Source organism: Trichosurus vulpecula, chromosome 3 (assembly GCF_011100635.1).
Source record: "Trichosurus vulpecula isolate mTriVul1 chromosome 3, mTriVul1.pri, whole genome shotgun sequence".
Lineage (NCBI taxonomy): Eukaryota > Metazoa > Chordata > Mammalia > Diprotodontia > Phalangeridae > Trichosurus > Trichosurus vulpecula.
This window is the reverse complement of record NC_050575.1, coordinates 401,985,887-402,003,138: the sequence shown is the minus strand read 5'-3', so window position 1 is coordinate 402,003,138 and position 17,252 is coordinate 401,985,887. Positions and strand designations below refer to the sequence as shown.

At 42.2% G+C, this 17,252-nt stretch overlaps 1 gene segment (V, D, J or C); it reads right to left on the bottom strand.

Moving 5' to 3' along the window:
* LOC118842707 overlaps positions 1-12,930 on the bottom strand; it is a 56,069-nt gene extending 43,139 nt beyond the window's left edge. The window contains 1 exon segment of the V gene segment in view: positions 12,888-12,930. Within this exon segment, the coding sequence occupies positions 12,888-12,930 (43 nt within the window).
* Positions 12,931-17,252: the final 4,322 nt, after the last annotated feature.

The following is a 17,252-nucleotide window of genomic DNA, read 5'->3' as shown; positions in this document are numbered from 1 at the left end:
TTTTAGAAAGGTATATATACTTTGGAGCTCTAGCAGGAACAGAAATATAAACATTTCCCCCAACATGTAGGTGGCACTTTATCTCCTATGCCATTTTAGTCTCTAGGGAGAGAAGATTCAGACTTAGCAGTTTCTACACAGCATTTCTCCCATCAAGTTCACATAGAAATTCGACATTGCTGTCAAATGGATCCTTGTCTCAGTTACTGCTTTTGCAACTGAGAAAGATTGTTACTCTTTCCTTGGGGCATTGATTCTGGGCTGGCTACAAAACCTGACATAGGATTGACTTCCAAATGCCCAGATGACCACGTGGTTTCCTGATCTGTTAAAACTCACAAGGACGTGGCCTCCAAGGTAGGTGGGAGGAATGGTGGAAGCTTCAATGGAAATGGAGAAACTCTGTGGGAGGATCAAGTTTGGGGTGGGGGGAAGATGAGTTGTTATTAAGATGTGAGTCTGAGAAGCCTAAGAACATCCAGGGGGTGGTAGTGGTAAGCAGCTGATGCTGTGTGATTAGAGTATATTTGAAAGAGAGATTAGAGCTAGATATAGACATTTGGGAGACATCTGCATGGAGATGATTGAACTCATGGGAGCTGATGAGGAAAAAAGAAGGGCTTGGACAGAGTCTTGGGGAATATCCATATGAACTGATTAGGAGATAGATGATGATCCAGCAAAGGAGACTAATTAATAATGGCTAGCAACTATTAGCTCATCTGTGAATAATAAAGGAGCTCACATGCTAACTGTGCAGTGGCAGCTTGGGAGGGATATTTTGATTTGACAAGTCATTGGGAAGGTGAATCTAGGCAGTTAGTCAACTAGCTTTGATTAAATTCCCACTATGCAGGAACCATTTAAGTAGCTGGAGTTACAAAGAAAGACAAAAGATACTTTCTGCTCTCAAGGAGCTCCCAGAGGAGTAGATGGGGACCCGGATCTCTCATTAACATTTTATGTGATATGACAGAAATGGAATATGTCAAATGTTGGAGAAAATGTGGGAAAGTTGAGACACTTGTGCAATGCTGGTGGAGTTGTGAACTGCTCCAATCATTCTGGAGAGGAATTTGGAACTATGCCTATAGGGCAATCAAACTGTACATACCCTTTGATATAGCAATATCACTACTGGGTCTATATTCCAAAGAGATTATAAAAAAGGGAAAAGGGATTAAATACACAAAAATATTTGTAGTAGCTCTTTTTGTGGTGGCAAAGATTTGGAAATTGAGGGGATGCCAATCAATTGGGGAGTGGCTGAACAAGTTGTAGTATATAAATGTAATAATAGAATGCTACTGTGCTACAAAAATGATGAGCAAGCAGATTCCAGAAAAATCTGGAAAGACTTATATGAAGAGATGCTGAGTGAAGTGAGCAGAACCAGGAGGACATTGTACATAGTAATACCAACATTGTGCAATGATCCAACTATGATAGACTTGCCTCTTCTCAACAATACAATGATCCAAGATGATTCCAAATGACTCATGATGGAAAGAGCTATCCACATCCAGACAGAGAATGATGGAGTCTGAATGCAGATCAAAGCACAGTATTTCTACATTCTTTATTTTTTCATAGTTTTTCTCTTTTGTTCTGTTTCTTCATTCAGAATGTGACTAATATGGAAAGATATTTTACTAATATGGAAATATGTTTTACTAATATGGAAATATATGATTGCATATATAAAATCTATATCAAATCGTTTACTTTCTTAGGGAGGAAATGGAAGGGAGGGAGAGAGAAAATTTGAAACTCAAAATTTTATTAAAAAAAGAATCAAACAAAATTATCTTTGCATGTAATTGGAAAAAATAAAATACTATTAATGAACACCCTGTGTGATCTTGGGTAGCTTATTTCCCTTCTCTGGGCCTCTGTTTCCTTTGCTATAACACCAGGGGGTTAGACTGAATAATTTAAAGTTCTTCCAACTCAAATGCTATATGACTGCAAGTGCTAAGACATAAAATGAGTTATCATCTTTCTGAATGTTGGTAAGAGTGGCATTGATGATCTTGGGCCAGAAGTCCTGAACCATTGTGATCTAAAAGACTTCGGAAAACTGTTTCCAAGGGTTTTTTCTTTGAATGAAATCTCCAGCACTCGGGATGCTTACAATTCAATGCTATCTAATAGCAGGAGCTGTGGTTAGGACTTTAGTGCCCTGGCTCCTACTTGTTGTTCTCTGTCAGGATAGTACAGGATCAGTGGTGCTGGAAGCAGATTTAAACCTAGTTAGCCAACCAATTTGTGGTGGGTAAGAGAAGCCAGGAGTCCTGGCTCCTAGTCCAGAAAGCAGCCCTTACCTCAAGGTGGAATTGTCCAGCTATTAGTCAAGTGCCCTCCACCGTGAAGTTTGCTAGGCTCTTCATCAGAGTTGTTTTAAGCCAAGATTCTCAGGTCCTCTTAAAAATGTTGCTAAGTGGCCAGTGTGCTGGAGAGAGGCACCAGACTGCTGAGGCCTCCAGCAGCTCAATGACCTTCTTCTGACCTCTAGGCAGGTATAGGCAGTTCTAAACTACGGTCTCCACATTGAGGGCACTTCATGTTTTGTGGCATGGAAACAGATCTGGGGGCACCAACCATCTATTTTCAAAGGATTTGCTTGCTTTTACCTAAGGAGGTCTTGAACTCCTGGGTGTGTTGGGATGAAATTGACAAAGTGAAAACTCATAAGGTAAATGCAAATTACTGCACTTAGGTTCAAAAAATCAACTGCAGAAGTAGAGGAAAAAGAAGAGACCTGGTTTAACAGCATTTTATTTGTGAAAGGGACAGCTAGGTGGCACCATAGTGCATAGTGCATTGGTGCTGGAGTCAGAAAGACTCATTTGAGTTCAAATCCAGCCTCAGAGACTTGCTAACTGTGTAAGTCACTTAAGGAAAGTCACTTAATCCTATTTGCCTCAGTTTTCTCATTTGTAATAAGATCTGGAGAAGGAAATGGCAAACCACTCCAGCATCTCTGCCAACAAAACCCCAAATAGGGTCATGAAGGGTCAGACATGACTGAAAAATGACCGAACAATAAAAAGTGAGGTCTTGGGGAGTGGAGTTGGTGAGACAAGGGAAGTTATGATAAATGGTCTCAATTTTCTTGTTATGGAGGAGGTAAGTAGTGAGTGGAGCAGACAGGGCTTGGAGAGAAAAATAGTCTGCAATAGTGGGGGTATGATTGACACTCAACTAGAGAATGCATTATTATAATATTCATAATAATTGTAATAACTGTTTAAAGTTTAGAAGACGTTTTGAATACATTATCTTGTACGGTCCTCACAACAACCCAGTGAAGATATGTATTATTATACCCATTTTACAGATGAGGAAACTGAGGCCTGGAAAGGTTAAGTGACTTGCCTTTGAACTTGGGTCTTACTGGCTTTTCATCCAGTATGCTACTAACTACTCTATTTTGTCTCTCAAGAGAGGAGACCACAGTCTCATCGGCTAGAGATAGGGACTGAACCTATGATTTCATTAGGAACTCTTGGTGAAGAACTCTCTCTCAATGCAGTTGACACCTTTTCTGCAGCTTATCATATTAGAGATTTGTAGGAAGCACTGAGAGGTTGAGTGAGTCACATGACCAGTATGTCTCAGAAGTGGAACTTGAACCCAGATCTTCCTGGTTCTAGAATTGATGTTCTATGCACACTTGAGTCCTAGTCCCAGTCCCCCTGGTACTCCTGAATTTACCAGACTCCATCCCCAATGCTATGCTCACTTCTGGGCAGCACATTTTAAGAGGAATGTTTAGAAACTGGAGCACATAAGAGAGAGAGAAGGTGAAGGGTCTGGACATCATGTATCAGGATGAATGCTTTAGGAACTAACTTATATTTAGACCAACTGGGAATAAGAGAAGATATAGGTGATGAACGGTAGCTGACTTTAAACATATGGGAGAGCAATTAGATTTATTCTCTGTAGCTCTAGAAGACAGAACAAGGGACTAATGGGTGGACATTACAGGAAGCTAGGTGGGTTTTTTTGGCTTAAAATAAGGAAGAGTTGGACAATTATTAGAAGTGTCAAAAATGGATTAGGCAGCCTTGTTAGACAGTAAGCTCCCACCACTAGAAGTGTCCTGGGACAGGATGGATGACTGTCTCAACTTCCCATAAGGCTGCAAAGGGGATTGATTGGAGACCCTCTTGGCTGTTTTATATCATTTGGATACCAGTGCAGCACTCTGGCTATTTACCCTTCCTATCTCAGCTTGTCTTCTTTTTTTAATCTTATAATTCTTTGATAATGTCTTTTACATCTGTTCTTTGGAGGTCTTCACTGCTCATACTGCAGCCTGTTCATATACACCATGTGCCTGTCCACTGCTCTCTGCATTGTATTAATTTTCAGTTCTTTGGAGACTACTGTATTCCCTGTTCTCCCATCCATAAAACAACACATTATGGAATTATACAGGGTATAAATTAATCCCTTGTTTTCACTTGGTGCTGCTCAGAAAGAGGCCTTTTCTACTAGGTAGAATTGTCCAGCCATCAGTCAAGTGCCCTCCACAAAAGAGTTGGCTGAATTCTTCAGCAGAGAGCTGTTTTAAGCCGAGACTCCAAGTTCACCATGAAAATGCCAGTAAGTGAAACAAGTCTATTAGGTAGGAATGGAGCAGATAACATAACCTCTTTTCATGGATGGGGAAACTGAGTCATGTGCAAGTGATAAACTACTTTCAACCACCTGGGGAGTCAGCAGGAGAAATAAGAACATCTCCTGACTCTAAAACTAGACTAAGCTGAGCTACTTGACAGGTAAGGCAGGATCTCTGGAAGTCTGCTTTGGCTCTCCCATTGCTTAGTACAGTCCCTGGCACATAGTAGGTGTTCAACAAATGTCTGTTGAATGAATGACTCAAGTGTTAGTTTTCTTAAAGGATCTGCAACAAAACCCATCAAAATAAGCAGAAGATTTGGGCACTCAAAAGGACTGTTTAAACATGAATTCATTTTTGGTCAGGATAACCCTTCACTAGCCCCTCAAAGCACATGCACATGTACATAGACACATGCATGTTTTGTTAGCCCAAGAGCCTCTAGGAGGCAAAAGATCTGGCATTTTCTTTTTCTAGTGGTCAGGAGCAGTGGTTAGTCCTCAGGCTAGCCAAATTTTAGGAGAAACTTCTGACCCTAGAAATGTAATCAGCAATAATGTCGATATTAAGGGTGGAAACCAGCCTTGATTGAGCACCTACTATGTGCTAGGACTTTGCTAAGTGCTTTACAAACATCTCATTTGATCCTCACAACAACCCTATGAGGTAGGTACTATTACTATTCCCCATTTTATGGTAGAGGAAATTGAGGAAGACAAATGTTAAGTGACTTGCCGGATTTGGGTCTGAGGGTAAGGGTCTGAAGCTGGACTTAAACTCAGATTCATATAAGAATAATAGCAATGTAATGCTATCTTGGCACTGCAAAGATCACTTTGATGGAGGGGTTAGCCTCTCTTGTGCTAAGAGAATTCTCCCAGGAGAATGCGCAAGGATCAATAAATAAACAAATGAATGAATAAAAACAAAAACACAAAACCCCTCCCTTACCCCAATAGCAAAAAACCCCACTGAAACTGAAAGGAAAAGACCACCTGGGGAGCCATGACATCCAAAATTCATGCTAGACACACAAGGTGGTACTGTGATGTATAATTGCTAATGTCAAGTGTACTATGGTTGATATTACAAGGGGCAGAGACATTTCTTACCCTGGGGAGGAATGTAGCACTAGCTTGGCTTTACAAAGGGCACTTTGACTTTGGAGTTATCCTTTCTATATTAGAAGAAGTCGTGTGGGAGAGTTTCTCCTCCCCCCTCAAAAAATTTAATGTTCTGAAATGAAGAAGGGTAGAGAGGGAGCTATGGTAGCCAACAGCTATGCCAGAGCCTGAGGTAGGGTGACATTCATGAGGAGTTACTGGTAGGATGTCAGGACTATGGCTCTGAGAATGGACAATTCATGAGTGGCCCAGAGAAGGACTATGTTGGTGGAAACATTTGGAATCCTGTGACTAGAACTGATGATTCTTCATTTCCCTTCTCTTCTTTCCCTTAGTCCTTCCTTAGGGGGATATACATCTGAGTTCCTGAAACTTCTCTCTTTAAAGCATTTGTTTCTCTTTCCTGATTACCTGTTTTAAAGTCACTTTTTATGATAAACATAATTAAATGTTGTACTAGCCAACGTATGTCATTGCATGAGTGATACACCCATGATGGGAGAAAGATTTGAAACAGCAGTACTCTACTAGGGACTTATTCTTTCTCACCAGGGCTTGAGACTAAACATAATGGAATTATTGATTTGTACTTAACTTCCCAGAGCAGAAAGAAAGAAAAATTTAAACAGGAACCTTTTTATTCAGGCAATTAATGAGTCAACCATTTAGCAGGTCTCAGGCTATGATTAGCTAGCTTGGGTTGGAAGGTAGGGATATTGCCACATTCTTGCCATGTTATTTCCTGGGTCTGAGTTTAAAAGGAAAATCTTACTCATTAGGGCCAGAAGGAGGGATAAACTAGCCTTCTCTTCACTGGCCCAGCCTAATGACTATATTCCTGTTACTACACTGCTTTGGTAGAATGATAAGTTATCCCAGGAATGTTTCCATCTGAAATCTATCAAATATAAGGTGAGAAGAATGTCTTCCCCCAATAGAATGAGAACTCCTGAAGGCAGAGACCCTCTTTATTTCTGCTCGCATATATTATCCTAGCACTTAGCATAGTGTCTGGTAAGATACTTGGCAAGTATGGTAAGGGCTTGATAAATGTATGATGTAATAACTGTAAAATGCTTTACAAACCTAGAAGAGCTACACACATGCTAGCTACAACTATAATTATTTTTAATAATAATTGTTAACCGACAATATTGTATGATGATCTACGGTGGATAACTTAGCTATTCTCAACAATACAATGATCTGAGACAATTCTGGAGGACTTTTGATGAACGGTGCTGTTCATTTCCAGACAAAGAACTGGTAGAGCCTTAATGCAGATTGAAAATACTTTTTCTTTACTTTATTTTTTTAATTTTTTGTCTGTGTTTTCTTTCACACTGTGACTCACATGGAAATACATTTTGCATGCCTACGCATGTATAATCTATGTCAGACTGCTTGCCTTCTCAATGGTGGGGGAGGGAGAGAGGGAGAGAATTTGGAACCCAAAATTTGAAAAAAGAATGTTAAAATTGTTTTTATATGTAATTGGGGGGAAATTAAAATATTAAATCAAAAATAATGAATGTTGACTTGAAATAATGAGATTATGATTAGAAGGATAACACTAGTACATATTAATAATATACCACATTATTGTTATCAGCAGCATCAAGAGCAGCAGCCGCAGCATGTAGTAGTGCTCTTAGAGTCAGGAAGATCATCCCTTCGAGTCCTACTCCTGACACGGATGAGTCAATTAACTTCTGAGTTGCCCTAGGCCATTCTCTAGGAGTGTAAGTTATAGGTGAATTGCTAGTCTCCATCAGTGGAGAGAGTTTCCACACCAGACGATTCACCACCATGATGAAATCACACATTCAGGACCCAATAACAACAACAACTGACATTTATATAGCGCTTTCAAGTTGGTGAAGCTCTTTAATCTGTTATTGCTACATGCATTACAGCACTGACCTCCCAGGGTTGTTCCAAGGATCAAATGAGATGATTTGTGTAAAGTGCTTTGCAAACTTTCAAGTATTTTTATATGAATATTGGCCATTATTATGTCCTGTGACCCTTACAGCAACCCTTTGAGGTAACGGCTCTATTATTGTTTTGCTTGTCTTGCAAAGACAGAGAGCAGAAGTCTGGGTAGTCCTTCAGGTCCAGCTCTGAAGAGACCCTGGAAGAGAGCTGAGACTCAAAGTCATTTGTACAAATGGTCCTGTGAAATCAAAGAATTTTAGAACTGGAAAAGACCCATCATTTGCAAGGGAAAAGCAGCTTAGAAACCAGGAGCAATTTCTTCTTGTTCTTGTTCTTGTTCTTGTTCTTGTTCTTGTTCTTGTTCTTCTTCCTCTTCTTCCTCTTCTTCCTCTCCATTCTTCTTTCTCTTCTTCCTCTTCTTCATTCCTCTTCTTTCTCTTCTTCTTCCTTCTTCTTCTCTTCTCCTTCTTCTTCTTTCTTCTTTCTCTCTCTTCTCTCAGTCTCTCTCTCTGTCTCTGTCTGTCTGTCTCTCTCTCTCTCTCTCTCTGTTATCAGACATTTTTTAAACATCAAAAATGCCACATGGGCCAATCCAATGGGTATCCCTCTCCTGTCTTGCCTCTGCCACTTCCTTTCAAATCCCAGCCTCTGTATTAGACCTTTTCTGGTTCCTCCAGCTGTTGGTGCTATCCCTTTGAGATCACCTTCCATCTACTCTGCATAAACCTTGTGTATGCTTAGTTCTTTACTAAAAAATCCACTGAGCTGTTGAGGTTCATCTTCTTGTTCAGATTCACTATGATGAGTGGGACCAAATCCTCCTATGGCAACCTCAGAAAGTGCTGTGTCCATTTCTTCTTGATGATCCTGAAGCTTCTGAATCATTTCCTTCTTGATAACCACCTCTCCTGGAAAATCTTCTCCTTCTTTTCTGATTATCTTCATAGTTGTTAGATTCTCTCCAAAAGCTAGAGCTATCACCTCCTTCAAATTTACTACTTGAAAAAAACCTCTGTTTCCAAAACCTTTTCCAGGTCCATATCTGTCTCTCATGGATAGATTTTCTCTCTTAGAAGACTGATGGCTGGCATCTCTGTTTCCCAGACTCCATCCAGAAGCAAATCCACTCATGAATTGATCTCTTTGGGTAGGTACATCATTGATTTCTGATGAATCTGAAGCCCTATTAAAAGCATCTCCGTTTGCTCCAGAAGAAAAAGCATACTTTTTAAATACAGGGACAAAAGAGGGCATTGGGAGTTTGAGGATTTCTGTGTCCCAATCTTTATCTCCCATGTCGGCCACAGGTTCTTCTACCACCACAGGCAGCCACTGCCTTGCTGAGTCATACCTAGTTCTTTGCAAGTTGTCTCCCTCATCACAGTGTGAGTTTCTTGAGGACTGGGACTTTTTCTGACTTTCTTTGTATCCATAGGGCTTAGCGTGAATTGCAGCTGTGGCACAGGGGCAGCTACATGGCACAGTGGATAGAATGCTGCGCCTGGAGTCAGGAAGATGAATTTTCCTGAGTTCAAATCCAGCCTCAGATGCTTACCAACTGTGTATCCCTGGGCAAATCATTTAACCATGCTTGCCTCAGTTTCCTCATCTGTAAAATGAACTGGAGAAGAAAATGGTGAAGCACTCCAATATCTTTGCCAAGAAAACCCCAAATGGGGTCATGAAGAGTAGACACAACTGAAAATGACCGAACAACAACAAAAGTGCTGAGCAAAGGCTTCCTGCTAACTCATTGACTGGTCCATCCCCTTAGGGGATTAACTAAACATTTCTAATTTATATTATTAATAACTCACATCAATATGCAAAATTAAAGACATTCCTCACAGCAGTCCTATAAAGTATATTGTGGAAGTATCCCCATTTTAAGGGTAGGAAAACTGAAGCTCTGAGTGGTAGGATGACTTGCTCAGCATCATTCAACTAGAGAGGGTGAGTCAGAATTTAAAACCCACATCTGCTGACTCTACTGTAAGTCCTGTGTTGTTTCAACTACACCACCCTGCCTCTTACCCACTACCTAGCTGTCACTCACGAATTTATGTAAAGCCCTCTTAAATCTAAATTTTCAGCCTGAGCCACCTCTTGAGTATTTTGAGTACCACCTCTTGGGAAAACCAAGTTCCATAAATCTACCCCTGGTTTTACAAAGCACTTCCTCTTGTTTGTCCCCAAACTCTCTCTTTCAAGCTTCAGTGAGTGTCCCTTTGGTGAACAAGCCCACCTTCTCTCTCTTGGTGCCCTTCATCATTTTATATCCTTTGATTATATTACCTCTCTCCCTATCTCTGTCCAGGCTGGAATGCTATTTTTTTGACTGTCCTCATTCAGAAACCCCTCCATCCTCTTGATCATTTTAATTGCCTTCCTCTGGATCTCCTCCAGGTCCATTATGCCTTCCTTGAGGTTCAGTGAGCAGAACCAAGTACCAGTCTTCCAAGTGTTGATGTGCGATGGCTTTGTCCAGGGAAGGACATTTCGTTTCTCAGGCAGGCTCAGAGGGTTGTTGCCCTCTTTGGACCACCATGGCAAATGAAATGGACTACTGCCTTCAGGAATAGCCTCCAGTCCCTGTTTGGAGCTTGGATTCTATATGGAATCCTTTTATGTGATTAGCTCCCAAGTACAACCAGAAGCTGCTCTGTTGGGCAGTGCTTTGCACATAGTAGGTGTTTAATAAAAGATTTTGCATCTCTCATCTTTATGTCTTTGCATAACCTGATGCTTAGACTCCTCTCCTTTCTGATCTCCACTTTTTGGAAACCCTAGTTCCCTTTAAAACTCAACTCAAGTGCCATTCTTAATTTTCACTCGAATTCCTTTGCATTTATTTTGCATGTAATTTGTATTTGCTTGTCTAGGTCCATGTTGTTTCCAAAGTCTGTCTGCTTTTGTATCTATCACCTAGCACAGTGCCTAGAACATAGTGGATACTTAATAAATACTCATGGCCCCTGCCACCAACCTTGGAAACTAGTCTACTGACCTACACGATAAATACAATTAGAATCCTTGGGTCCTAGATTTAGAACTAGAAAGAACCTTAGAAGGTGTCTAGTCTATTTCTCTATCTCAATTGACAGAGGAGGAAACTGAGACCCAAAGACGCTTGCCTAAAGTCATAGAGATCAATAAATAGTAGGGCCAAGATTGCATCCCAGGTCCCCTGGACTCCGTCTTTCCACTCTGATTATCTCCAGATTGATCTCTTTGCAGACCCTTTGTTCCAGGACCTTGTGTTTTCAGGCTCCTCCTTCTCCCTTTTTTAATTTGTTCACAACTTTTATAGACTTTGACGTGAAAAGCCCTAATAAAAGTTCATAAATGCCTTTGCTGAAGGGTCAAAGGGTCACATGGAAGGTAATGCAAAACCTCAGACAACTGGCCTATGGCGGCTTTGAGGACAGAGAAGGCAGGAACCCCTCCCCTAGCACTTAGCATGGTACCCTGCATCCAGTCTCACAGAACGTTAAAGCTGGACGTTAAAGCTGATTGGTGATGAGGGTACAAGGAAAACAGCACTGGATCTGGGTTCAAATCTTGCCTCTGTTACCAACTCTGTCACCCTGGACAAGTCACCAATCTTCACTGATCTTGGCTTCAGTTTCCTGAACTGCAAAATGAGGGAGCTCTGACATCTCCTCTCACTCTAAGTCTATGATCCTGTGAGGAATCACAGGTGTTGGGTGATGTGCTGACAGTATGTATCTTTCTGGATCCCAAGCGATGGCTCAGAATCCATTGTCAGAGAGACAGAATTTTTATTATTCTCCCCTTCCCACACATTCGTTCCCTTTGATCTGGCCACACATAGAATACAAGCATGTCAGATTTAGGGCTTGAAGGGATTTTAGAGGCTCTCAGATCCAACACCTCTCCTTTATGGGTTAGGAAACTGAGGAACACAGTGATTCAATGATTTGTCCAGGTAGTAAATGTCAGAGGCAGGATTTGAACACAGGTCTTCCTTACTCGAAATCCAGTACCCCATGCAGCCTCATTTCTAGGCTAACCTCCTAGTTCAGCTCATCTCAAGACTCTTCTCTTTCCCCAACATGTATTTTTGCCCTGGTTAACAGAGACTGTGTTCTTCTTCTTCTTCTTCTTTTTTTTTTTTTGAAAAGGCAAGATGTTTCCAAGGGCCTCTCCCAGGCTCCCATTACCCACCTCCCAGATCTCTATCTCTAATAGAGATCACACTTTAATGACAGAGACAAGTCCTTGGGAAGATTAAAGGCCTTGTATAATTAAAAAGATAAGAGGAGGTATGGGAGAAGGAAATTGGGATTCAATTAACACATGCACCCTCCCCTCAGTCTCTCCCCCGCTATCAAATGTTGGGCTCAGAAGGGCCCTCTTTACTGGGAAGAGAGTGAAAGGCAGAAGGCTCCTAATTTATGGCCTGGCTGGAGTTAGGCCTGGGGCCTTGCTGGACTGGGGAGTTTGTTTACTTAGAGTTCAAGAGGGGAAGGGAGGGGGACACAAATGCTGGAGAGACCGGCGAGAAGGTGCTTTTGACTCCTTTTCTTTCTCTGTCTGAGTTCCTCTGATCTTCTTGACAGGGGAAGAAAAATCCTCAATAGAAGGCCTATTTCCTTCCTCTCTCAGCCCGAGGCTGACAGAGCCGACTAAGGGTCACTGCTGAGAAAACTCTGGGGGGTTATTTGTGTTGGGAAACCATATCACTTCCCCCTCTCAGTCTTTCTCAGGTTTCTCTGAAGGCAGAGGGGAGATAAGGACGGAGGAGCAGCTGCTCAAATAGCCTGTGGGATTGGGGTGATGTGTGTGGGCAGGGAGCAGCCCCACTTGGGACACCCCTAGAAAGATTTCTGAGAAAACTTGAAGATGCCACATATTGCTGTGCCCATCAGAGGAGGAAGGGTGAAGGTTAGCTGGGGTCACGCCTGTGCCCCCTGGGCTTGGCAGTAGAAGGAAGAGGGGCAAAGCCGGGGCCAGTCCTGTCCTGCCTGAACTGTGGAAGGGGGAAGGGTGGGAGTCCATGGGGAAAGGAGGAGAAAGAAGAGCAAGGTGACTTCCGGGGAAAGGCAGACAGGATGTCTTGACCTGTGCTTTGGATACCAGTCTACAAGCTGTCCTGTACTTGTCCGATCCCTGAGACAAGTTCAGTGATTTCTGAGTCCTGTTACTGGCTTTCCTGATTTCAAGTTTCTTACCTGTTGTGAAGTCTTCACGGGCTTTGAGATCAAAGTCCGTCATCATAAGTGTTCAGAAATACCTTGGCTAAAGTGTCACAATTTCACATGAAAGTATCTCAGAGTTCCCTACTCCCCATGGAACACGGATCACTCCTGCTCACTGTGACTCTCATGGAAGGCTATTTCTGGCACATGGGAGCCCTATCTCCATTCTCCTTTGGACTTCCATAACTGGAATGTACACTTTCCTTCCCTTCCCTTCTCAGGATTCCTAAGTTCCTTCGGGGCACAGATCAAGTCCCAACTCCCATATGAGGCTTTTTCCTGAGGTTTCCAGTTTGTTGGGACTTCTCACCTTGCCATATTACCTTGTATTTTCAAAAATTTATATAATTTTATATATTAAGTATAATGTGTTATATATTCTACAATTTTATACTCACTTATCTGGGTACATGCTATTTTCCTTCAGTAGAATGGTAGCTCCTTGTGGGCAAGGTCTACTTAATTATTTCTTTGTATCCCCTAGTGTTTAACATCTGGTACATAGTAGGGTCTTAATAAATAAATGCTTGTTGAATGAATAAATGAGTGAATGAATGATTGAAAGAAAGAATGAACGATGAATCTCAGGCATAGTAGGTCAGTCACACTAACCCCCCTAATTTCAAAGAGGTGAGGTTTTGGGGGGGGTAGGGTCACCATTTCTGACCTGAGTGAGTGCAGAGCAGCATTTATTGGAAACCCAGTGGGACTAAAACCAAGAGGACCAAGAGGGAGAGGAAAGCTTAGGCTTTCTTCTAGAAAAGGCAAAATAATAATAATAAACAACTAGCATGTTTATAATACCTGCTATGTGCCAGGTACTGCGCTAAATGCTTTACAAATATTATCTCAATTGGTCCTCACAAAAACCTAGGAGGTAGATGCTTTTACTCCCATTTTACAGAAGAGAAACTGAGGCAAAGAAAGGTTAAGTAGCTTGCCCAGGGTCACACAGCTAGTAAGTTTCCAAGGCCATGAGGGGCACTGATGAGTCACAGAGCATCCAGAAGAGGTCAAAGGAATGGTGGAGGGTCTTGAGTTCATGTCACATGAGGGACTAGTCAAAGGCATGCTTAGTCTGGAGAAGAGAATCCTCCAGGGAATGTGAAAGCTGCCTTCAAGTAGGTGAAGGGCTAGTGTGACCTCCAGGGGCAGAGCCTGGAGCCACAGGGTGGATGCTGCAAAGAGGTGGATTTAGGCCGGATGTCTCAGCAATTGGAGCTGTCCTGATGTACAATGGGTCGGTTCAAGAGCTGCCGGGTCCCTCCCCTTGGGTCTTCTAGCAGAGGCTGGCTTACCACATGTTGTCGGATATGATGCAATGGGGATCCATTTGTGGAATGGGTTGGATTGGATCGTTGTTGGGCTGTTTGCCAACTTTCAAATTCTGTGATTCCAGGACAAAACCTAGAAGCAAGTGATAAGTCTGCTTGGCATTGTGTCTCTGTGCTGACTGCAATTCAATTCTACGGACATTTATTAGATGAGTTCTGTGTGCAGGGGCCAGTTAGTTTTGGTGCAGTGGATAGAGCACTAGGCTCATCTTCTAATCAGGAAGATCTGAAGATCTGAGTTCAAATCTGGCCTGGCTGTGTGACCCCGGGTAAGTCACTTAACTCCTATTTACCTCAGTTTCTCATATGTAAAATGGGGAAATGCTGGACAAGGGAATGGCAAACTTGCTAACTGTGTAACCCTGGGCAAGTCACTTAACCCCTATTTGCCTCAGTTTCTCATCTATAAATTGGGGACATGCTGGACAAGGAAAGGACAAACCACTCCAGTGTCTTTGCCAAGAAAACTGCATGGACAAAGTCCATGGGGTCACAAAGAGTTAGATACCACTGAACAACAACTATGTACAAGACAATGTCCTAGGCTATGGTTTTGCAAAGATGAATATGACCGCATCCCTGCCCTCAGGGATCGTATAATTAGTATCATAGAATGTTAGAGCTGGAAGAATCCTTAAAGACAATCTAGTTCAACCCCACCATTTTATAGCTGCGAAAACAGAAACTTTAGGGAGGTAGGGACTTGTCCAAGATCACACATAAAATGGCAAGTTCATGACTAGAATCCAGATCTCCAGAATTCCAGTTCAGTTTGCTTTCCACTAAATTAATGCGTTGCTAATACCTAGTGTTTTTAGAGCTTTTCTACCCCAGATCCTGTTTGTGGGGCCCACTACCCCTCACCCAGAACCTTCAGGTTACCCAGTAGTCTCCATTTGGACACTTCATCTGCACCCACTCACTCGATTGGTGTCTACCTGTCCCATTCTCAACCCACAAACCAAGGGCAGTTACTGCCATATTTTGTCTTCCTACTGCCACACATGGAAACATAACTATCCTGTTCTTCGTTTCCTCGTGCATACATGAGACATCCTTTCCTACATCCTTAGTGGGGAAGGGCATGTTTACAGAGCATGGGCATGATTAAGAAATGTGCCCCAAGGACACATATACAGAGAATGGATGCAACCAGGGAATGTGCATGATGAGCCCTTTCTTACAGTATGTTGATAGTCAGGGGGGCATGCATGAAAGGGCCCAGGTGGCCATGTCACACGTACAAAGACAACACAAACAGGGGCACATAAAGATGGGACAACCAACACTTCTTCCTCTGCACCATATTTATGCTTTTCTTACACATACTAGCAACCAGATCACTGACTTCTGCTGGCACCAACCTCATCGATCTCCCTATGTCTTCTCTAGAAAATTAATCCCACAATTCTTTCTCTCGAATCTTCAATCTTTCACTCTCTACTGTTTTCTTCTTCGTTTTCCTCAAATATGCCTGTCTCCCTCATCCTTCAAACATCTTCACTACCCTCCTCTCAAGCTGTCATCCTCTATTTCCCTTCCCTTTCTTGGCCAGAGTCTTAGAAAAAGCTGTCTTCTCTCAGTGCCTTTTCTCTTTCTCTCCTCTCACTCACTTCTCATCCATTTGCAGACTGGCTTCTGACCTTGTCACTCAACTGAAAGCTCTGTCTTCAAAGTTACCAATGATTTCTTAATTGCTCAAGTCTGATGGCCTTTTCTTAATCCTTGTCTTTCTTGACCCCTGGAGCATTCTACATGGCTTTCCACTCTCTCTTGGATACTCTCTCCTCTCTGGGTTTTTGTGATACTGCTTTCTCCTGGTTTTCCTGCTACCTGTATGACCACTCCTTCTCAGCCTCCTTTGCTGGATCATCACATATACCACACCCCTGAACTTTAAGCATGTCCCAATGCTCCATCAAAGGTCCACTTTTCTTTTCAGTCCATGATTCTCTGCATTATTTTTCCACTTGGCCCCCTATGCAGGGATCTCCCCACTTCCCTCCCTGCTTTTCAGTTCCCATTAGAATATAAACTCCTCTAAATTCTCTCATTTCATAATCTAATGAATTCCCACTTCTATGAGGATGACTCTGTACTCTTCTCCCAATTATGACTCAGACATATTTAGCCAGCCCTATTTTCTCTTCCAATTATCAATCCTCCATGACCACTTGACTTTTGGATTTAGAATGAGGAGTCCCATAGTCATCTTTTTAAAGCTCTAATATGTCCCAAACAGAACTTATTATCTTTTTCTGCAAACCCACTCTTTCTTCTGACTCCCCTATTTCTGCCAAGGGTACCACTATTCTTTCAGTTACTCAGGTTTGTAACCTTGGTGTCATTCTCAATTAGAAAGATAGACAAATGAAGGATTTATTGTGTTTATTATTTGCCAGGCAGTATGCCAAGTAATGGTAATACAAGTACAAGCCAAAAAATGAAACACAGAAGTCCCTTCCCTCAAGGAGCTTTTATTCTGAAAAGGGAACTGAAAAGCAGAGAGGGAAGGGTACAAAGTGGAAAAGTAATCCAGGGGACTATGGACTAAGGCAGGTTTCAAGGGAACATGGCTGGTGTGGTGCTTCCTCAAATGGGGGTTCTCAGAGGAATTCACATTTGCCATCATGAGAAAGGAAGAGATGGCAAAGTTGCCTGGGGCATTATGGGCTGAGTTGATGTAATCACACTGGATTTGGAGTCAGGGGACCTGTTCAAATGCTGAATTTGTTGTTGACAATCTGTGTGACCTTGGACAAATTGCTTTACCTCTCTGGGTCTCAGTTTCCTGGTCTTTAAAAGGAGTATATTGAAATGCACCATGCCTAAGGTTTCTTTAGACTCTGAATCCTAGGATGCCAGGTTTACTTTGTAGGTGGCTTACAGGAGTTGTCCCAGGTTGGCAGTAGCATCAGGGTGCTGGAAGAAAGAGCAGAGAAAGGAGGAGGCACAGCCTGCCAAGCCAGCCTTGCTGCTCATAATAATCAATCAATGAGTATTT